This window comes from Henckelia pumila, chromosome 4 (assembly GCF_033568475.1).
Source record: "Henckelia pumila isolate YLH828 chromosome 4, ASM3356847v2, whole genome shotgun sequence".
Lineage (NCBI taxonomy): Eukaryota > Viridiplantae > Streptophyta > Magnoliopsida > Lamiales > Gesneriaceae > Henckelia > Henckelia pumila.
Window position 1 is genome coordinate 75,438,721 of NC_133123.1, and position 24,114 is coordinate 75,462,834.

The window sequence follows — 24,114 nt, forward strand, 5'->3', positions numbered from 1 at the left end:
AGCATGTTGCACATCTTAAAGACATTACCACATACGGCCAGTAGTCAAATTGACAAAAAGCAAACATAGTGAAGAGCCAAAGGAATCATTATTTTTTGTTGTGTATATGAATAATCTTACTCTTTGGCATACAAATTACTTGGTCTTCAACACAAATGATGCTAAAAATGTACTCTGGTAACTGAAACATACATAACATCGACATCTTGCTGTATTAAATGTCAAAAACACTATTAGGCAAAGATGCAATGTATCATTAGGCCTTTCGAGATGTCAGACAAAAACAGGAGAAAAATCGGTCGAGTTTGTTAAAACTCGAGTAACACTCCTTCAATGTTTTAATAACACAACATGTTCAATTGAGGTGAATCTCACGTATATTTTTATTTTGAATTCATATGATAAACTGAACATGTATTCAAACATAGGAAGAGCGTTACTCCAGTTGTGACATATATTGACCCGTAAAAGTCTAGCAAAAACAATCCCCTTGCAATTGAGTTATTATTGTTATTTGAAATGTTTAATTGAGTTATTTGAGTGCACTCAACCTCACCCATAATGTGAAATATACATGACAAATATACTTTTTTTCCCCTGACCTGAAACAAGAAAAGATACAGATTGTCAACGTGATTATACTTATTTGTATTCAAGCGTCTCATTATGGCCAATTGACTGCCCAAACGTTAAGTAATCCGATGTAAATCAACCATAATCAAGTCATGATTTCTTGTTTTTGTTTATTAAAGTCAACTCCAATTATATTGTCTGTATCAAACCTCGATATCTAAGTTCTATCATCAGAATAATTATCACATACCAACACGTTTTGTTTTCAATAAAATAAATTGGATAGAACAGCTCAGAAGGCATTCGGAAGTTTCGTATTACATCCTATATCATATAATAATTTAATGTCCATCCCATGTCTTATATATTAATATTATCAGCAATAACAGGATTTATTCAACCCTACCTTTGGGGTAATAACCAAATATTTAATTCAATGGCTGTAATTCACATGCGTTTTTTTTTTGTACGTTGTCCAATGCATTGTATACGAAGAAATTATGCGGCTTCCTTCATTGCCATTGGATCAAATACTAAGGCACTACCATATGCAAGGATCGAACTAACCAAACAGATCCTCATGCCCCAAAATTTAAACTTAACTACATAAACACTTAAAATTTACCATTATTGGGGGATAATGGCATTTTAGCAAAAGAATAAGCTTTTTTAATGTTCATCAAAGACATTAGGCATCTCTATAATTATTCAACCATCAGAAGAATTACATTATAAATGAATCCATATAACGTCCACCTCCTGATTCGATTTAGCTGGCAATATCATATCACATTGAGGAAAGTCAAATGATTTTAAATTAGTGTTTCTCTTCATCTTATTAATTAACGAATAATGGTGAGCTAGCAATATAATCTCACTAATAAACAAAGCTTTATATGGATATTAACCAACTCACAGATCTCGAATATTGTAATTATTTGACAAACTTACATGCATGGAGACAAGCTGAACCGAATGTGAGGAGAGACACTTTATTTATCTATTTCTTTCTTTTTGCATAGTTGATTAGTTTCTCATAAAGATTAAGTCCTTTCCCTCTTATCTTTTACTCTATTTTTTAGTGTAAAAGATGAAGTTTTGTGCAATAGTCTGTGCCCGCTATAGCTAAATGCCCAGAATCCACCGCAGATGAAGTTCTCATGCTGAAAACGACTTCAAACGAAACGCTAGCATCCATTGACTTCTTACAATAAGCCCATTGTCTATAAACGGATCAAAACAAGATTGTTCTGAGCTAAGTATAAAGAAGTCATAAGAGGGGCCAAAAAAAAAAGAGAAGTCAACTGCTTGCAAATCAGATGATACTCTAAAAGTAATAAAAATAATGAGAACGATAAAAAAACGTGTGAGGCTAAAAATGGCTATAGTGTTAAAAGTCAGCTAGCATGGATATTGCAATCAAATAAGCCCTACACCACATGAAATCTACATCCGTGTACAAGAAAGTCAAAAAAACATGTTGGGCCTATTTATACGTCATTTGAAATTGTTGGTCTGTGTGACGGTAATTTTATTTTGCAATCTCTAAAAATAAGTGATTATGGAGTGCTTTTAAAAAATTTGTTAAGAGAATATACATAATCACTTATTTTTAGAGGTTGCAAACACTATCTAAATATCAGCTCTTACTTCGTTGCCACAAACTTAAAAGTTTACTTTATTTGCAACCAAAGTCGAACTAAGTGAAATCCACCGGCCTTCATACATGGGATATGGGTTGTTCCGTACACGTCCTAAAGTCCTTAGGGCGGTAAGCTAATGCTTCGTGTATTCCTTCTAAGCTAGGTAGGCAGAGTGATAAATGCATGAGAAAATAAAATAAATAAATAAATAAATAAAAGTAAACTTTCAGGATAAATTCTATCATGCAAGGGAGTCAGGATCAAGCAGGGTTCGATCCATCGATTTTGCTTGTATGGTCCGAGTATAGGCTGTATAGCATAGAAAGAGCAGCAAAGACCTCTTCCACCAAATCCAGCCCTAGTTTGTTTTTTTGGCCTAGCTAGTTCCACCTCAAACGAATAGACTCACGCACAATAACACAAAGTTTGAAAATCAACAAGAAGCTTTCAAACATTTATAGCATAATATCTTGTTCCTAGATTTGGTAGTTTGACAATTAACATGCACTTCATGTGGCCTCATGCTGTTCACAAAATGGGCAGATTTGAGCCCACACATTGCAGGACCTCATTGGTTACCGACCAGGCCCGCTTGAAATGCCCAGTCAATGAGAAAATCTTCAAAACACACGAAGACTATTAGGCACCATTTGGTGTCGAGGTCCAAAATTCGACTTAAATTTTATAATAACTAGATTACAAAATTAGCCTTATCTTTCATCAAAAAGCGGTGCCTACTAACAGTGAATCTTTGACAAATATAATAGCTAAAGAATAAAGATAATAAAGATCAAACTACACAAAATTAGCTAGGTATGAACTAAGTGATGGCATATATCTACAAGAGACTGTTTGTTTAGCTTGAAAAAACAAAGTGATGCAGCGGAACTTGCCAGGAATTCATCCCCAGCAACAAAATTATGGCACAAACTTGTAAAGTAATAAGAATCAGAATAAATCCAGATAAATTGAGTAAATAACCAATAAACAACACCTGAATAAAGAGGCGATCGAGGCAATCCAAGTCCGATGCGGTAAAACTCGGAAAATCTTTCAGTAACTGCAAATTAAATTGTGCAAAAAAAAAAAAATACCATCGAAGAACTATTAATTATTAGTAGCAAAAATGTTACAATGAAAACGCAAATTAAAACCTCTTCGGAGCAGGGAATCGACAAGGATACGGAGACGCCATTTCCCATTTTCCATTAGCTCGAAGTGAAGTAGAAGGATAGGGAAATCGACGAGGCGGGAGAACTGAAATTAAAGGGTGACTATATGTTAAAGTGGGCTGGGCCAGACCAATTTACCATTCCAGTTCCAATATGTCCAATTTAAACAAACGTATGGCCCAGAGCGGGTAGTGCTGGTTCTGGAGCTGGGCTGAATCTTAATGGGTTGGGAAAGGGCGGGTCCAGAAAAATTGCATTAATAATAATAGTAATAATAATAATAATAAACAATAACAAGTTTATCTAGGTGGTACAATGGTTAATGATCAAACTTGGACACAGGCTAATGACATTTAACTCATCTAGTACCAAAATCTTGAACGTGAGATCACTGAGATGATTATGAGATCTTGAATTTGAGACTCAATTATATAACAATCTCTAGGGGTGGCAAAAATTCCCGAAATCCTGATCCTTTTCGAATTCCATCCCATTCCCGTCCCGAAAAAATCCCGACCCGAAATTTTTCCGACCCAAACTTTCGAAATTTTTCCCATCCCGATTAATATCGGGAGCGGGATCAGGAATAAAACCTTATCTCGACGGGATTTCCGACCTGTCCCGAAATAATATAATAATATATTTTATTAAAAACTTTATTAATATAATAAGCTAAATATTATTAGATTTCAACTCATATAACACTTAATTGTGGACTTAATTCGCATAATTTTTATTGTTGGAACGATCAAATTGTAAAATCACGAAATGTCATTTTATTTTTGTGTATTTTTTAAAAATTTTAATTAATAATTTAATTAATTCATATTTATAGTTATCTAATTAGAACAATATGTAGAACAACACTCAAGAGATTAATTTGACAATCTATTTAACAAAATTTATTTAGCAATTGTATCCGAACATTTTATTAATAATTATCCGATACATTTTTTCTCTTAACAAACTTTGAAACATTATTCGAAATATTTTAATATTTTATGTTTTAAGTTGAATATTTATTTTTATTTATAAATATAAGTTTTTAAATAGTATATTTAATGAAATTATCACTTTTTTTTTATTTTTTGAACGAAATCTTGAATATGAAAAAAAAAAATCGAGATTTTTTCTCCCTACTCAACGGGATCCCGAACATTCGGGTCCCGAAATGTTTCGGGTACGGGATCGGGAGAAAAAAAGTTTCCCGATTCTTTTCGGGACGGTAGTTGGGTAGAGGGTTTACGGGACGGATCCCGACCCTATTCCACCCCTAACAATTTCTCCCCAACTCCGGGTAAAAAAAAAAAAAAAAAAAAGGAACTACACTTGGATACAGTTCGAGTTCCAATGAAAGGTAAAACTAAAAAGTAAAAACAAACCACTTCGATACGATTCCAATTTTGGTTTCCAACGGTTTTAAAACGACAATCAATTCTTTAAATTTAACGACAAAAAAAAAAGCATGAAAAGGAAACTAATTGTTCAACAATTATATAAAAAATAATATTAATTTTTTATTTTATTTTTATTAAAAGTAAAAATAAGGCGTTAAATATAATATGATCAAATAGTTTAATAACATCATTTAAATTATCTATGTATACTACAAGATGTTAAAATTCAAGATTAATTTCAGTTCAAAAAGCTTTATTTCTCGAAACTGAAACCAAATCGATTCCAAAACAGTGAGCCTATCTCGGGACAAAGCCTAGGCTGGTAAATGAGATACTACCTGTATTACGCGGTCTCAATGCACATTTTAAAATTGAGATTTATCAATACATGTATATTATGTTGCTTAAAGGAATACCTGTACGGGTAGGATCTAATTTACCCCACGACCCACCAGCCACTAATGTGCCGACAATCAATCCTTTTACTCCTTTATTCATTCCCGTCATCCAACTGAATGATGCATCATCCAAGGAAAAAATAAATCATCAAAAGGAGGACAAGCAACAATTCCGTAATAATAATTTAAAATCCCAGTGGCGACACGTTGAACAAAGCAACATTTCTTCTGCCTCAAAAAATTTCACTCGCTGTACTTTCTACTCATAGTATCCTCTCCAGTAATCCATACATAAGTACACCTGATTTTTATCAACACAAGCAGGGTTTCAACCAAATCGGCTCCAATTTTCTCCAGAATCTGTTCATGACTCGTGGCAAAGAATCGCAATCACATCGCCATGATTCTTCCGATATTGATAGGTGCACATGATTTCTCAAAAACAAAAATTAGCCGAGCAAGTCTTTAAATAAATTGGGATTTTGACCTGATGGAGTCACTCCCATTTGTCTTACAAATGCATCCTTCTGTAAGGCTTCTTTTAAATTCGGTCCTTTGTTCATCTGTGGTGTCGAATATGCAACTGTGCTGCTTCCAAGACCATTTTTGTTGATCGCATTGGCCACAGGATTGGGATCATTGTCGAGCTGTGAAGTCAAAGACATGTCTGCAAAGAGAGACATAACATCAGGGGCCTCAGACGTCCCAACTCCACCAGTATTTATCGGGGCCGATTCTTGTGTTAGATCTAGAAGACCTTCTAATTGCTTGAATGGATCTACAGATGGTGCACTACTGGTGACAGATGGTTCACCCAAGTCCAGCAAGTCTGGAGGTGGTTCAGATGATTTTACATTGGTAGCATCAGACGACGTTGTGCTCTTGTTTACACGAGTCTTATCTGCAGTGGGATGCTGCGTTTTTAAAACCTTCTGGCTATGAGGCTGCTTTCTATCAGATTTTGATGCACCACCAAATAGTGATGCCGCTAGTTTTTGTTTTTCTGGAGAAATCTCAGGCAACTGCTTTCTCGAATCATAGGAAAACTCGCGTGTTTTTGCACTTGAACTGGCGACTGAATCATTTTGAGTCACATCATTCTGAATCTTGACAGAATCGGTGATAAATGTAGATGGTGCAGTAGAGGAGAAAGTGGGCCGACCCCACTTTTTCTGAACTCCATCAAGTTGTAGCTTGATTTCTGATGACTCGGGGTTAGAGGCCATAGCTTGTTCCTGAATATCCGAAATGTAAGCTGGCTCTTGAACTTGAACAAGTTCACTTGAGGATGGAAATACGGGAGGAACGACTGGAGGTGGTTTTGGTAGCTCATAGGCCTCAAATCTAAGAGCGTGTGTCGAGGATTCTTGATGCTCTTGAGTTGAGAAATTGCTAATATTTGATATTCCGATACGCTCATTCTCAGGGATGTACGGCTGAGCACCCTTTTCCAATGCTTGTTGGACATACGCATCGAGGAACAAAAGGTTTTTGTCAATCTGCAAAGATTTGACGAATGTTAGTTAATATGTCACAACCATCAACTAAAGATGATGACAAAAAACACTATGTAGGGAATGGAGTCATATAAACAAGAACCCATCATTGGTACTAAGCATTGATATGTGATGATTGAGGCAAAAATTTCCATTGGCATAATTTTGTTTAATCCCATAAAGAATCCAAGCTCATCATTGCCCTAGAAGATCATAGGATTCAAAACTACAGACAGTGCATTAATCTAACCCTGAACTGCAGTTTAAACAGACCAGATTTATTTGGTTATATTTAGTCCAAATTTTGGAATTGTGTGCAGAAGTTCGCCCATCTCTAAGAAACTGCATCAAGACTGCAGCGGCCTGGATATGGAGAGCTTCACATGTTGCCAAGACAATCAAAATGACAATTTCGCAGGTCCATTATTTTTTGCCAAATAGATTGATTAATTAACAACTCGATAAAATAGCTATTGTCCTGCTTTTGTCTCCACTAAAAAGAAATAAAGATAAAACATCAGGTTTCGAACATCAGACTATATTAAATTGGGTGTGAATACATATAAAAAGGTCCATCCAGATTAGCAGAAAGGGAATTGAAAGTCTATTCTAATAGTCAGTAGTATTACCTCAATTTCCTCACAAGTAGAGTCCATTGGCAGTATATTTACAAGTGCATGAGCATCTAACCCAGTGACTTCTTGAAGCTCATATCCACGCTGCTGCAGGTCAGTCGAGTTGGAAGCCAACATTTCCTCGATCAATGATTGGCACTGCAGCAAACAAGAGGTTACCAGTCTGGAAAACAGAAAAACTATTCTAAATCAAGCAATCACAGTTGGAAATTGAACAAACATAGCTATATCTCTAATCCTCTGAGCCACAGGCCCCGGCCCCATCATAATCATTATACATCTACAATTCTTCAGAACAAAAACTGCCCTGGCTAAGCACCCTTCTACAGTTCTACTTAAAAAATATTTCCTCGAGCACAAAGTGTGGTCAGGTATTTGACAGTCTTGAACAAAAAAATGACAATGCAAGCAGAAAAAATGTCCGTAAATGGCCGAAATCATTATGCATTAGCACACTTTCCGAGTTACAAAATCCAGGTAAATTCAACTTCTCCAGATAGGAGAGAAAGATGCAAACCGCTCTCTACTAGTAACATATAAAACTTGGGAACAATACTTTACGTGAAGAAAATATTTAAATTGTCAAAACATCTGACACAAGTTTTACTAGTTTTTTCAGAAAAGAAAGGCGATACAGCCACATTACATAAATCCTCATTTATAAACCAGGTAAATTCAACTTCTCCAGATAGGAGAGAAGATGCAAACCGCTCTCTACTAGTAACATATAAAACTTGGGAACAATACTTTACGTGAAGAAAATATTTAAATTGTCAAAACATCTGACACAAGTTTTACTAGTTTTTTCAGAAAAGAAAGGCGATACAGCCACATTACATAAATCCTCATTTATAAACTATTCGAGCACCATGTTGCATTACAGATATAGCAACTCAACAAACAAAACAAAAAACACAAAACTCCACTGATAACAAATCACTTGATCTTTGTTCATGTTGATGGAGTTCTCAATATCACCAGAATCTATAATATTTAGGTTCATAGCAATTTCGAAAATCCAATTATTCCAGTAAATCATCAGTAGAAGGGAGAATCAAAGGGCTGTTAAGTGCACTAAATAGGGTGAGAAAGGAGGCAGGGATATGCATAAAATCATAACGCTGATGAGTTGTGTCTTGCACAGGAACTTGCTCATAAATGGAAGCAAGCACAACAGACAAAAATTCAACCTATTATGTAGTTGATTGCACAATAGAATGTCAAAGCAACCGCACATGATTCAAAGTACGAACCTCAGGTAACAAATCCACCTTCCTACCAGATGCTATTTCAAATGAATATATCTTCATAAGCGCCGTAACTGCATAAGCCTTCAAAACAAGGAGAAAAAAAATGAATGAAGTGATAGAAAATTAGAAATATCAGCAAATTAGCGAAATAAGACCAAAATAAAACTACTGGGAGAAAAGGCACTTCTGAAAAGGGAAGCTAATAAAGGAGTTTTAAGGCCAAATGGCAAAGCAATCAGAGCTAATAGGCTAATATTTTTATTTTCCAAAATTAAGAATACTATGAGCAAAAAATTCCCAAAAGACTATAAAACAAACCAGATGCATACTTTGACTGTGTCATCAGTTGAATGTGCCTCTGCCACATCACACAACTTCCCAGAGATATATGAGGCGGAAAACTTTCCATCTGCAGTCCCATACTCCCCCAAAACCCAGCAAATGACCTGACAAACAAGTAAATGGATGACAGAGGTAAGACATATCCACAATCAGTATTCAACCATCCAAAGAGAGAGAGAGTGAGTAGAAAAACAGAATCAGATAAACACAAAGTATACCCAGAGAAAGCTTGAAAAAAAAAAGAAAAAGAAAAAGGGGACGGAAAGATCACAAATGAAAATTAAGGGAAAAAATGTTTAAACAAAACATAGAGAGAAGATGGAACATAGATGTTGAACATACTTGAAGAAAAGCTGATGGAAGCTTTGGCTCTCCCATTATTTTAAGATATGACTCCACCTGCACAAATCAGATAATTCCAATTAGAAATGATAAAAAGCAATTTAATAAAAATCAATTGAATTTCAGTCTAAGCAGTGGACAATGTGAAATACTTTCCACAAGCAGCAAAATTAGAGTTAATAGAAGGAGAAATCAAAGGAAGGACAGTGTCACACCGATGTCAAACCCTAAAAACACTCAGCTACGAAGTTGCCTCTAAAAATTTAAGGGAGACAAAAGGTTGGTTTAAGTTTAGAAATTTAAATCAAATCACACTGAAATCATAGCTTCTTTTGGTGTCCCAAGCCCTCAAGCCTGTGAGAAAGCATGCCTTGAAACTATGTTAACATTGTCTGATCAAACTAAATCAATTGTCTAGAAAGACATAGTCGGTGGTTTTTACAAATGTGTCGTACAGTATACATTTATTAATCAATCACATTTTTAACTTCCTGCTAATGCAGTGCATTGACATAAATCTTCCTGATTTTATCCCCACCATCCTCGATTCCTCGTCAAAAGTCAAAACCAGATGTAACGAAAGGCCAACAGGAGTGTAGAGATTGTTTACGAAAATGAAGCAAAGAGGTAAATCTGGACACAGATTGTATATTATCTTGTACATCATCGGGTCACAAATTTCTGAGTCTTCCAAATATGGTAGGTTTCAATTGCCGTAAACACAATGCAACTTAAGTATCTAAACCCACATCAATAGTAGTGTGACACTGGAAACTGTTAAAATGCTTAAGTTATTTGGGCTCAATAGTTCTTAAAATATCATAAAATACATTTTTAATAGATTTAAAAAAAAGGGGGATAATAATATTTCAAGTTGAAGACTTTCCATCTGTGATATTCTCAAAAAGACTAATCTCCTCCACTGAACATATCCATTAAACAAAATAACCTTATCATTACAAAAAATACATGAAATATAATTTCAACGTGTGTATTGCATGGGAAGATGGGAATAACCTAAATAATCTCGTCAGAATCTCATGCAAAGTTACATAGTGCTTTCCGAGAATACCAGAATGACGTGAGTTATAGAAGTGCTGAAACGTAAAAGATAGTACACCAAACTGACCACCAATAAGAAAAATCATTTCAATATGCAAATTGTTCTTCCTAAGTAAAATATAGCACAATTATTTAAAACAAACACAAGTGTGTGCACCTGAATAAGAAAACAGAATCATAGGGAAAACATACAGCAGATGATCTAAGCAGACTATCTGCAGCGTTGTCATCCTCTCCAAATCCTTCTGCTATTAGCTTCATCAAATTATGTGCAACTTTAGAGTCAACCACATCCCCTGCATGCTCAAACACTTTATTCATAGCCTGGAAAATAAAATATGACAAAGAAGCAGAGAATTAAAAACTACTAAAAAACAATAGCGCATGAGGATAAATCTAGCAGCGGTACAAGACAGCATCATTGATTACCTGTATAAACCATTGGTTGCTCGGTGCAAATTGCTCAGCAAGTTCGACACATCTAGATGCTATTTCAGTTTTGTAATGGTTATCGTTGATGCTTATCATGTAATTTATCATACGGTCCACAATTACTTCTACATTTGACGACTTGGTCATTTTGTAAAGCAGTTCAAATGTCTTGCGCTTTAGGGAGTCATCGGGGTCCTGTATCATGAAGTATGACAGAACTTAGAGCAAAGTTCAAATGAAGCACTTATCTCACTCAAAGCAAACCTTCTGGCACATAAGAACTAAGTTAGATAAAAGATGTATGGCCAACTATTCTTCATCACGCGGAATAGACTATTCCCATAAAGACCAACAAACAAAAAAAGGTTATATGCATTAGATACCAACTAGAAAAATTATAAAAGAAAACTGTGGTTTTTCCCCAAATGTAACAAACATCATTTGCATAAGGGCTGTTATTCAAGCTTCATCACCACAGATTGTGAATAAGTTACATCAAGAGTAAAGATGCATAAAGAAATGTTCGATTGTTTTTCTCAGCCTTATCCATTAGATAAAATCTGGAAAGAAAGACCCATCGGAGGATACATCTACTACATATGTTCTAAAAGGTAACAGGGAACAGAGAGAATCTCCATTTGACATTCAGGAGCCAACTAAATTCAATTGAATAAAACCACTGGGAAAAGTAAGAGCGTGCAATCCGAAGAAGTGGACTAATACAACCACCTTTTTTAGTTGAGGTCAAATAAGAAAACACTTGCTTCATGGCACAAAATAAAAAGGGTATGTCTCACCTCCAAGCAATCAATGACAGCCAGCTGGTGCTGTTCAGCAATTTCAGGGCTTATCTTTATCAATCGACTAAGAGCATCAATACCGAGATATTTCAGGTTGTGGCTATCGCTCTGTCCATTGGAGATAATTAGTTCCATGATATCCGGAAATTATAATGTAGAAAGGTGTGATCAAATGTGTTTCAGAATACTTACTTTCAAAAATTTTGATATGGCATCCGCTGCAGCTTCGAGCAACTTTGGATTGGGGTGCAATGAGGAAACACAGCAAATGCATTCATAAAGAATAGCATTCCCAATATTAGTTGTTGAGTCACATTTTCTCATGATGTCACCAACCATAGTATACATTTGTTCACTGGCCTTTTTGTCACCACTACCGAGAACAGCCAGAATTTTCAACAGTTTAATCTGTGGAAAAATCAAGAGTCAAAACCTATATGTTTTAGGAGAGTACATCCACAATATGGGAAAAATGTGGGCCAAAAGGGAAGATCTCGGGGGTTAAAATGAAAAATCATCTGGTCAAAAGGAGAAGCCCAGCATGAAAAAGGTGGACCAGCAAAATTGTGGATAAACTTCAAATAGGCATGCATAAAAGGACGTCAATACCGCAACCAAGAACAAAGTAAAAACTGGCTACTAAGACTAGCCTGTACTGTGTCAGAAAAATTAAATGTATAAACAAATAAGGAAGAGAAAACAAAATCAGAACTCACCTGAATGAATGGTGCAGGCATCTGATGATAATCATAACTCTTTGGTAATCTGCGTTCAGCTACTTGCTTGAGAATGTTTACAAAACTAACAACCAGATCTTTATATGAATCAACATCGGTCATGATAAGATCAAAGAGTGGGTAGAGTGTTGCACCCATAACACCGGGATCATTGTCACAAAGCCGCTGCAACAACACTATTTGTTCAGAAAACAGAAATATTGACTTTCAGGAACCAACAATATTTCTTTCTGAATGTGCATATGTCATGATGTCTATCCTTGATAAATTCATCATACACCGAGCACTCATCAAATATTATGGACAGAGACATTGATTGAGTAGATACTTTATCACAAAGACTTTAACATTGTATCTGTTTTAAATTTCTCAAGGAAGCCCTATTTCACATATTAAAATTCCAAACAATAAAATTAGCTTTTACTTGTGCATGTCTTTGGGTACATTCCGACGTTTGTCAGATTCTACACCACTCACATCATCCTTCCAATCAAATTTCGCACATCTACTGATCTTTCTCGTAATATTTTTTTAGATAAAACTAAATGCATTTTTATATTAACATTTTTATCACATGATGATTGTTATAAAAGAGAGAGCATCACAATTAACCACTTAATTCAAGCATGCACATCCACAGATCGCATGCAGTCAAATTTCAACAATTATTTTCAAGTTATTGAATCGTATTGCCCCGGTAGCATAAATGTACTAAACACACTACTCGACCATCAAGAAGGAACATTTCGATCCACAAGTCCCAAGAAACTCAACTATTCTTACATGAATTACAAAAGGACAGCTATGTCACACAGAATGGTACTGAACAAAAATAAGAAAATCATCACTGGCCACTCAAATCATGTTTACATATCAACACAATCACCTACACACGGATTACCTTGCGGAAATTGGAAATTAAATGGGAAACAGATCCAGGAGCCCTCTGATAGAACCTGTGAAGCGCCATCACAGCCTTCCTCCTCACCGCCTCCTTGTGATGCCCCAAAAGTTCCACCACCTGCGGCAAAACCGCAGGAATAGTCTCCTCGTTAATCAACCGACAAACAGCGTTCAATGCCGCACAAACAACCAAATAATTATCACTCTTCAAGTCCTTCTGTATCGTATTCACAATCAATATAATCAAATCATGATCCTCGTTCAAGAATAGAGTAACTGCTAAATACCCAGTCCTTTTCAAGTGCAGATTCTCATCGTGTGTCATTTTTACAGCATGAATGTATCCGAATGAAGCATCATGACCCAGCATCTCCACATAGAGTAGACGAATGAGGTACTCTTTGAGCTTGTATTTCGATGTGTTCGGGCTGGCTAATCGGGCTTTCAGCATCTCGATTTCTCGCACAACAATGCGGTCTTCCTCAGCCTTGGATCGGGCTTCTCCGATAGATTTGATGAGGTCTAGGAACTCTTTAGACTGCCCGAATCCCCCTTGGGAGCCCATTGCGAGCTCCCGGCCGATCGTCTTTAGCTGCTCCAGCTTCTCAATTATCCGAAAGCAAAAATCTTGGTGTCAATCTCAGATCGAAATGGAAAAATTGATGGCGAATTTCTCCGATTGATAGAACCGTTCGATTGAGGTAATTCAGGAGGGCAAATCGGGTTTAGGGTTTGGAATTGGAATTGGGAATATCAAAATCCCGCTAGCAGCTACGTGTGTCGTGGTGGCGTACGGCGACGACAGGACACAGGAGACGTAGGAGCTTCATCACGGTACAACTATTGTTGCGCGTGGTATTACTACGTGAATAAACTGTTGTTTGTGGATTATTAATTTACAACCTTTTTCATCGGTTCTTCCCCTAAACTTTTATATTATATAAATTAAATTATAAATGTATTTTTATTTTAAGGTTTATGTTGTGGATTATATGACCATTTAAAAATTTCAGATATAGATAACAGATGTTTTACTTGTGATAATTTTTTTAATTAGATAAATTAAGTATTTTAATAATCTGATATTATCAACACCTCAATGGTAGTTTTTCTAACTTTCTATAAAAATTCAAAATTCATATCAAAGATTTTTTTTCTTTGTTTTTTGTCCCACGAGTAGTAATAGATTAGAAAAAACTGTAATTTTGATCTTTTATATTTGGCATTTTGCGATTTTGGTCCTCTATGTTTTCATATTTTAGTTTTAGTCCTGCATGTTTCGATTTTTGGCAATTTCAGTCCTTTTTATTCGAAAATGCTTACGTGGCACTATACACATCAGTTCCACATCAGCACTTCATTGGTGCCACATCAGCGCCACATCAGAAAAAAGGACTAAAATTGCAAAAAAAAAAATAAATATAACGGACTAAAATTGAAATCTGAAAATATAGAGGACCAAAAGCGTAAAGTGACAAACATACGGGACTTAAAAATCAATTTTCCCTAATAGATTATTTTAAAAAGTTTACTAGTACAACATCTTTCTATTCTTCTTAAGAAATTTGAAGGACTTCCCAAAGGCGACGTTGGTAACTTCCAGACGTTTCAAATATGGGTTTGAGCCTTTAATAGTCCTGTGGAAACTATGTTCTCCGACATAGCCATGCTCGTAAGAGATGATATTGGAGTTGCTATTCGAGCAGACACCGATCCAGAAGGTAGATGTTTGGGTACGTACATGCGTATTCGAGTTCTGCTAGATGTGTCTAAGCCTCTCAGATGGGTGGCTCGCATCTCTCTAGAGGCCTCCTGATCCCCTCCTCTGGTGGTGGGTATCAGGTATGAAAGACTTCCAGATTTTTGTTATAGTTGTGGGATTTTGGCTCATGCTGCGAAAGAATGCCTCAAATATCCATTCCAAAAAGAAATTGAGTACATGGATTATCCATTTGGACATTGGTTGAGGACTGAAGTAGAAATACCAATGGTAACCAAAGCCATAGAGAATAACCTCAATGACATGCTATCTGGAGATAAAAAAAACTTTCTTGATAATACTTTGAGCCTCCCCCAGAAAGATATTGACAATATTATTATGATGGGAGGCAAAAAGCGATCTATCCAAATGAATGAAGCAGAGGCAAAGATTGATCACACCTCTCCAATGGAGTACTCTTCATCTGGGGAACCTGGAAACAAAAAATGCACGGTTAGCATGATAAATGGTATTTCTCTGTCAAAAGGCCCTTCCCTGTGAGGAAACAAAAAAATTTCCACTAGCGGCGGTGGTTGCGAGGCAACCCAGCCGAAAGCAATGACAACCTTATGCTGGAACACTCGAGGATTGGGGGATCCTCGAGTTGTGTCCCGGCTGCGAGTGGCGATTCGTGATTTTGCCCCCCTTCTGATTTTCATTTCAGAAACTAAGTTATATGGTTATAAAGCTTCTATGTTAAGAACGAAGCTCGGTTTTTCTAACGGCTTTATAGTAGATAGTGTCAGGCGTAGCGATGGACTAGCCCTCTTTTGGTCTGAGGCGTGGACTGTGGATCTTCAAAGTTTTAGTCCAGGTCACATAGATACTTTATAACTTCCAGCGACGAGAAAATTTGGTGTTTTACCGGTTTCTATGGCCACCCAGAATCTTCTATGTGTTTCCACTCTTGGAATCTACTGAGAAGGATTTCTGTCTTGAGTAATTTGCCATGGATCGTGATGGGTGATTTTAACGAAATTTTACATCTATCAGAAAAATAAGGTGGTCTTGACAGGATTCAATCGCATATGTCAGATTTTCTCGACACTCTAGATTTTTGTGGGCTTCGCGACATGAGATACAGTGGCCCTCAGTTCACTTGGCATAATAGAAGATCTCCCTCAGCACAAATTCAAGAGCGTTTACAACAGCTTGTTTTGATCAATTCCCGGGGACTTTTGTGGTGCATCTTGACTGTTATGGATCTGATCATCGGCTGTTAAAACTTGACTTGGATCGAGATGAGATAAATATGACTAACTCGAGGGCAGGGCATCATGGTTTTAGATTCGAGCCTCTATGGAGATTTAGTCCTGAATTCCAAGAAGTTACTGAAAAAATTGGAATAACAGCCGCATAGACTCTCTTTTTACTAGTAATGATCTCCAGAGTGCCTTACATCTTTGTCGCAAGAAACTTCAAGGGTTGGGTAAAAACAAATTTGGCCAATTATCTCAGAAGATTATGAAGGTTCAGCGCATTGACTCAGATCTCAATAACCAGAATCAAACTCAAGAGGTACGTGCAGAAATTTCAGTACCATGAAACTTAGTTGAATCATTTACTTGATTTGCAAGAACATTATTGGAAACAAAGAGCTTGCGTAGAATGACTCAAATAAGGGGATCGAAATACCTCATATTTTCACCGTCGTGCATCCAGGAGAAAACAAAAAAAAAACCGTATTACCGGACTTCTTACTTTTAATAATCAATGGATCTCGAATCCCTCCGAGGTGGCAGATTTGATCAAATATTACTATGAAAATATGTTCTCTACTTCGTCTCCCCCAGCTGAAGTTATCGATCATGTTACCCAAGTAATAGATCGCAGGCTCTCTCCTGATATGGTGGAAATGATGGATGTCTCTTACTCAGCTGAAGAGGTCAAGCTAGCTTTGTTCGATATGAAACCGTGGAAAGATCCAGGTCCGGACGGGTTCAATGCTGGTTTTTTCCAAGAACAATGGTCATTGATGGGTTCTCACATCACCAAAGTTTGTCTTGGTATTCTTAATGATGGTCTCCCTTATGGTGATCTGAATTATACATATGTTGTCCTTATCCCAAAGACTTCTCCATCATTATCAGTTAAGAACTTTCGTCCCATCAGTTTATGTAATGTTTTGACTAAAGTTGTTGCTAAGGTGTTGGAAAACAGGCTCAAAAAGCTTCTCCCTTTCATTATTTCTCCTCAGCAAAATACTTTCGTTCCTGGTCGTCAAATTCTTGATAACGTCATGCTAGCTTTTGAATGTCTTCATATGTTGAGGAAACAAACTAAAAGCAAGAATGGTTGATGGCTTTGAAGCTTGACATTAGCAAAACCTATGATCGAGTGGAGTGGTCCTTTTTGCACTCTATTATGACGAAGATGGGATTCTCCATCATATGGGTTGATCGGATATCTTTTTATTTAAACTCATTAGAAATTTCAGTCTTGGTGAATGGGAATCCCACCTCTAGATTCAAAACAAACTGAGGACTATGACAAGGTTGCCCCTTGGCCCCTTATCTTTTTTCCATTGTGTGTAAAGGCATTGGCTAGTTTGATGAAGTACGATGTTGATGTTGGTTTATTCAGAGGTATCAAATGTACAAGGAAAACTCCTGTTATTAGCCATTTGTATTTTTCTGATGAAAGCCTTTTAATGGACATAGCAAATGAGCAGAATTGCATCAAAGTCCGAGAAATTGTATCAAACTACGCAGAAGCTTCGGGTCAAGAGATCAATATCCAAAAGTCTTCCATCACTTTCAGCCCCAATATGACATCAAATCATAAACTTCAAGTTTTCAACACTTTGGGAATGCCTCCTAACGAATCTCATGAGTTTACCTAGGTCTTCCGGCTTTTGTCAGTCGTAGATGAAACTGAATCTTCGATGAAATCAAACAAAGTGTATCCAGAAAATTACAATCTTGGCGTGGAAACATGTTCTTAGCGGCAGGTAGAGAGATCCTAATTAAGGTGGTTGCGCAAGCTATTTCTACATATACTATGCCCGTCTTCAAATTCCCAATGGTTTATGTCGTTCTCTCAATATGATGGTTTTTAAATTCTGATGGAGCGATAATAAAGATGGTTGCATTTATTTGACTAAATGGAATCAGTTATGTCTTTTGAAATCTAAAGAAGGGATTGGATTCCGAGACTTGCAGAAATTTAACCAAGATCTTATTGCCAAATAAGAATGGAGATTACTCAATAATCCCACATCACTTCTGGCCATACTTTTAAGAGAAAAACATTTCCCTACATCCGAATTTTTAGATGCTTCGTTGGGAAATAATCCATCATACGTTTGGCAAAGTTTATTATGGGTACGGGACTTGCTTCAAAAGGGGTTAAGATGGAAGATTGGTTCTAGAAACTAAGTCAGAGCTTTTAAAGATCTCTGGCTCATGAGGCCTTGATAAGTGCATTTTGTGCACTTAATTTGTATATGTTTTTACTTGATTTTTGTGAGTTATTGGTAGATATTGCGTGAATTGCTGTTGTTTTTGTATTTGTAGGAAGTAATGGACTTTGATGCATTTAAGTGGAATTAAGCCTAAAATATGAGAGTTTAAAGGAAGAATCAAGAGTTGAAAAAGAGAAGAAAAAGCTCAAATTTGAGGTGAAGGCGCGCCCGCGCATAATAAGGAGCGCTCGCGCCGTCTGAGAAGAATTAGGGAGAAAAATGCGTGTTACTGAGCGCCCGCGCCGATCCTTGGCGCGCCCACGCCGTCTGGGGAATTTTGAAGAATGTTTTTGCGAACTGAAGGCGCGCCCGCGCCGTCGTATTTTCAGAATTGAAGAGCCCGAGTTTTTATGGAAACTTTTGGGTTTTTCTTGGGCTTAATTTGGACGATGGCATATAAAAGGAGTTTTTCTGGGTCATATGAGAATCTATCAGCCGCCAATACACACAATAATTTTGAGAGCATAATTTCGTGAGATTTTGGGTGATTGTGATTTGAAAAATACTTGGAACGAAGACGAAGACTTTTCAACTGGACACGAAAGAAAGACTACGGCTTTGTTATTCCATCTTTATTTATCTTTTGAGTGTTGAATTATGTTTGGATTATTAAACATGATTTGGTTTGTTTTGAATTTGAGTATGAACTAAACTTTTCTAGTCTAGAGATTGACGTAGCCTGGTTGAAATATATTCATGAATCTTTGATTTTAATGAATTGAATTTCTCTAGATTAATTGTGTTTCTAGTATTGAATGTCTTCTTAATTTACTGGCCATAAATTGATCAGTTGTTATATTTATTTGGAATCCGGCACTCGGGAGAGGGGATTTTGAATAGGATCAATAAAAATTACACTGTTAATTGTTTATATAGCTCGGGAGAGTATATAACTTTAATAGAGTCGTTAAGGAACATCTTTTACATATATCATTATAACTAGATTTTTAATAAGGATATTGAAATTGAACTGTAGTTGAAACACTCTATTTGTTGCCCGGGAGAGGGGAATAGAATAATTTAAGTGTTCTTGGTTATTAATTGAAAGAAAATTCATGCAATAGATTATTGAGGAATGAATATTGTTGAGACCAGGTGAAATCAAAACCTCTAGACCATTTTTCTCTGATTATTAATCTCTTAAGAATCCTAAGAATTGCGTGTGCGTGTGCTTGATAAACTCTATTATTTATTTAATTTTCCAGCAAATCTTTAAAGTTTAATTTTTTAAATAAAATTAAGTCTATTTTAATTACAAGTATTGAATATTTTCATATTACTTCTCGTGGGATCGACACTTAATTCATTCTTTACTAAAACTTGATAACTGTGCGCTTGCGAGCATAAATTTCGCAACAGGCCTCTCACTTTTAAACCAATCACAATTCCAACATCATGTTTCGAGCATTTGAAAATGAGTGATATTCGAACAGATTCAGGACACTGGAATTGGACTTTATTCGAACAAATTCTTTGGCATCTAGATACGAAAGAAATCCGGAATTTATAAGTTGATTTGGCATTATGCTTCAAATGGAGTTTATTCAGTTAGGTTAGGATACTTTTTGGCGATGGAAGATGGGATGGGAACTAGAGTTGGTAGCTCGGGAGGAAGCACTCGGTACTTTCGAAAGCTTTGGCACTTAAATGTCCATAGCAAGATCAATGTGTTTTTAAGAAAAGACATCCATGCAATCTTGCCAACTCGATTTCATCTAGCTGCGAGGGGTATTAAAGTGGACAACATCTGCCCACTTTGCAATGTTTTCCCAGAACATAGCTTTCACGCTCTCTGGATATGCATTGATGTGCAGAAGGTGTGGGAAAATTCAGCCTTATGGCCGATTTTATCTCGATTCAAGGGTCAATCTTTTTTGGATCTTTGGCATTGGGTGTTATTATCGGGGAACGAAGAAGATTTGGGTTGCTTTGCCATTGTTTCTTGGAGCATTTGGTTAGCCAAAAACCAATTTGTTCACTTGGGTAAGAAGCTACAACCTAATGAGGTGGTTTCTCGAGAAAGTCTTCTATGGGAATTTCTATCATGTCAGCTTGTGAATTCACCAAAACATTCGAATTCTAATCTACCTTCTTCATGGCAAGCATCACCAGCAGATACTATAAATAACAATGTTGATGCGACTGTTGTGCATGGTTCTCCGAGGGTGGGTATAGGCGTGGTTGCCAGGGATGATCTTGGTGCTGTGTTGTTAGCTCTTACCAAGGTTTTGGATGGCTCTTTCTCGGCCCATTTAGCGGATTTGCTATTGGCATCTCATCATCAACGGAACAACGTCATCATCGAAACTGACGCGAGCAATGTGGCTAAATTCATAGCTGGATCCCTTCATCTTACTAAAGAAGAAGATATCGTTTCTTTTTTCCATCAACTCAGCTCAAGATTCTCGAGCTTCCAAGTTCAACAGTGTCGACACACGGCGAATGTGGTAGCTCATATACTAGCTTCTGATGGATTAGTAAGGGTGTGAACATCTTGTATAAGGAATTTTGTCCTTTGCATATTAGCAAATCTGTACTTCTGGAGTTTGCCCATGTTTAATGCTATGGTGGTTGATTAAAAAAAAAGAAAAAAAGAGATTGTAGGTTGGTGTGGTTGAAATCAAAATTTGCAATATGGTCCCTCAATGTTTTTTTATAATTATGATATTACCCATATTTTAATATAAATCAAAATTTAATTAAAAATATTGTGCAAGCATGCAACGCGTGTGTCAAAATACTAGTTATACTAACTATCAATACACACGTGATGCATGTTGTAGAACTGAGCGCTTGTCATTTTACCAAAATTTATAGCTGGAGATTATGGTGCAACTCAAATCTTTTAAACTCGTAACCTTGGCTCTGATATCAATGATAGGATCGAGCACTTATCGCTTTATCAAAAAATATATAGCTTGTGGTAATGATGCAACTCAAATATTTTAAACCGTATGACAGCACAAGAGGCATGGTTCTATCGCTCTACCCAGCAGAGACAATTATTGCACCCCTACACATATGCAAGTATATATTTTAATATCGACTATTTTCTCATTTATCAATAAAAATGAATAAGTATTTTTTTAATGATGAATATGTAATTTCATTTTATAAGTATCACCTTGACAGGCCAAATCGGTTAGTATATGTGTCTCGCGTTTTATATATACTAGTAATCGATGTAAACGCTCTGCGTGTATGTAAATAATAATTTAATATCTAGTTAAAATTATAATAAATATGAAATTTTAATATTTTCCAATTAATATGTTGATATTAAAGAAAAATACAATTAAATTAATTGAAATAAATCCTTAATTTTAGCACGACATAGATAGTGAGTGGTTTTTTATAGTAGGAGTGAGAAATGCAACTATATTTTTACTATTTTACCCAATAATATATATAAAGTACAATGTATGTTTGAGGGTTAAAATTATAAATTTATATTGATGTCATCAAACACACCAAAGTAGTTTCTAAATGGATCTCAACATTTATATAATAACCAATTAATATGTTGATATTAAAGAAAAGTACAATTAAATTAATTGAAATGAATCCTTAATTTTAGCACGAGATAGATAGTTGGTGGTTTTGATAGTAGGAATGAGAAATGTAACTATATTTTTACCATTTTATCCAATAATATATATGAAGTACAATGTATGTTTGAGGGTTAAAATTGTAAATTTATATTGGTGTCATCAAACACACCAAAGTAGTTTCTAAATGGGTCTCAACATTTATATAATAACTAGCAAAAGTTGCACACGCTATGCGTGTGTGGTTAATATAATATAATATAAACCAAATTAATTGCAGTTTTTTTCAACATAAAGGAAGTGGGTCCATTTATTAATAATGTGGTAGAAGGCAGTTCTCAAAATGCAAGGTAGTTTATTTTTGTTTTTGTTTTTCATCTATTTTTACCTTTTTTTCAATTTAAATATATTAAATTTTAAATAACTACCAAGGGTTAAATAGTAAATGCATTTTGGTGTCATCAAAACGTACCAAAGTGGTTTTTAAAAGTGGCTCAAGTTTTATAAAATAGTAAAGATAATAAAGATAGTATAGATATTAAATGGGATAGGTGTAGACCGATTTTTTGTTTTCTTGGTGTGGTCTTTCACCCTTTTTTTCCATTTTACTATTTTTTTTATGGAATTCTAGAAATTGCCAAAATACCCATAATCAATTTTGATGATTTGAATTACATATAAAACTTCAAAAAAAAATCAAATAATATACAAGCATGTAACGAGTTCATCGGGACCCTAGTACATATAATTTATCCATACTAACCTCTTATTCACACAACGAGTGTATTTACCGAAAATATATATCAAATTCTGTTAATAGTTTTATAAAAATAAAAAAATTAACCCACGAAAAATTAAATAAACATGAATTCGTGAAGATATTTATTTTCAAAATTTAAAGCACAAATGTGGTGGTACAACTTGTGGAAAATAATAATATAATAAATAAATTTATATAAATAAAAAAATATTTGTCTCAACATAATGCTAGCTTGGATGTAGAGCTATTAAAATAGGTCGGAACCATAAAATCAACCTACCCCATCAAATTGACGAGTTGAATTGATAATTTCCGAGCTCGCCTCATCCCATCAAATGGTGGATTGAGACGGTTTCCGCTCAGCTCGTCACATCAACCCTTTTGATGGTTGTACCTGGAAGATATATTGGTTGTTGAAGTATTTTTTCTGTTCAGGTTATAATTTATATATATTAATTAACATCTTATCCACGCAATGAGTGTGTTTAATGAAGATATATATATTAAATTTTGTTAATAGTTTTTTTAAAAAAATTAAACCCCGAAAAATTAAATAAACATGAAGTCGTGAAGGTGAGATTTATTTACAAATTTTAGAGCCCAAACATGCATGGTGGTAAAACTTGTGAAAATAATAATAGAATAAATAAATTTATATCAATAAAAAAATATTTGTCTCAACATAATGCTATTATGGATGTAGAACTATCAAAGTGATATATCGGACCCATAGATTTAGTCCGCCCCACCAAATTGGTTGAGTTGTTGATATCTTCGAGCTCGCCTCATCCCGCCAAATGGGTAGATTGAAGCGAATTGTGGGCTGACTCGCCCATCGTCCATTTTGACGGTATAACCTAACAATTGACAAACAATGAGAGAATGTCGAAGTTGTGCCCAATGAAACTTATATGATATATAGTTATGTCGAAAAAGAATTCCGAGAAACAAAAGATTAAAGAATATACTATAAAAGTTTGTACATGATCAAAATCATGCTACTTATAGTCTTATATCATAATTTGTTTGAGCTTTTTGTTTCTATGTTAAGGAAATCCTTAAATTTAGAGATGAAGCTACAAGGAGGTTAACAAGATACACAACTAGCGTATATCAAATCATCAATAATATATGGGGTATTAATGTCCTAATGCACGCTTTGTTTGTTTGTACATTATTTTATATTTCGAAATTTTTTTTATAATTTAAATTATAAAAATCAATAGGAAGAATTTTGAATAATTTAAATTATAAAAATTGACTGAGAAAATGTTGGTAATTTTTAAATTGACCATATAAAAGAGAGAAAAAGAAAAAGGAAAATGGAAAAATAAAAAGGAAAAGGAAAATAAAGAAAGAAATAAAAACAGGCCACGAAAAAATAAAGTAAAACATGCAAATG

General features: G+C 35.4%; 2 protein-coding genes and 1 long non-coding RNA gene across 3 annotated transcripts; 1 reads left to right on the forward strand and 2 right to left on the reverse strand.

Moving 5' to 3' along the window:
* Nucleotides 1–1,551: 1,551 nt before the first annotated feature.
* LOC140863346 (uncharacterized) lies at nt 1,552–3,464 on the reverse strand. Its single transcript, XR_012143922.1, has 3 exons — nt 3,371–3,464; nt 3,211–3,276; nt 1,552–1,796 (listed from the first exon to the last, which is right to left on the reverse strand). It is a non-coding gene; the product is annotated as an uncharacterized lncRNA (long non-coding RNA).
* A 1,653-nt stretch (nt 3,465–5,117) lies between these two features.
* Nucleotides 5,118–14,066, reverse strand: LOC140861332 (AP-4 complex subunit epsilon-like). Its single transcript, XM_073264338.1, has 11 exons — nt 13,181–14,066; nt 12,259–12,444; nt 11,735–11,950; nt 11,540–11,650; nt 10,740–10,937; nt 10,503–10,634; nt 9,249–9,305; nt 8,894–9,010; nt 8,568–8,645; nt 7,309–7,452; nt 5,118–6,682 (listed from the first exon to the last, which is right to left on the reverse strand). Exons 1-11 carry the CDS (start codon nt 13,745–13,747, stop codon nt 5,633–5,635), a joined length of 2,856 nt encoding a protein of 951 aa, XP_073120439.1. The 5' UTR covers nt 13,748–14,066; the 3' UTR covers nt 5,118–5,632.
* Nucleotides 14,067–19,975: 5,909 nt separating this feature from the next.
* Nucleotides 19,976–20,893, forward strand: LOC140861266 (uncharacterized). The gene has a single exon (XM_073264275.1). The coding sequence runs from the start codon at nt 19,976–19,978 to the stop codon at nt 20,891–20,893; it is 918 nt and encodes a 305-aa protein (XP_073120376.1).
* Nucleotides 20,894–24,114: the final 3,221 nt, after the last annotated feature.

Coding starts and splice junctions, on each gene's coding strand:
- LOC140861266 (XM_073264275.1), top strand. CDS start 19,976: ATGGAAGATGGGATGGGAACTAGAGTTGGTAGCTCGGGAGGAAGCACT.
- LOC140861332 (XM_073264338.1), bottom strand. CDS start 13,747: ATGGGCTCCCAAGGGGGATTCGGGCAGTCTAAAGAGTTCCTAGACCTC. Junction 10,635..10,739: donor GCAACCAATGGTTTATACAG/GTAATCAATGAT, acceptor TTTATTTTCCAG/GCTATGAATAAAGTGTTTGA. Junction 7,453..8,567: donor AGGTGGATTTGTTACCTGAG/GTTCGTACTTTG, acceptor TGTTTGCTGCAG/TGCCAATCATTGATCGAGGA.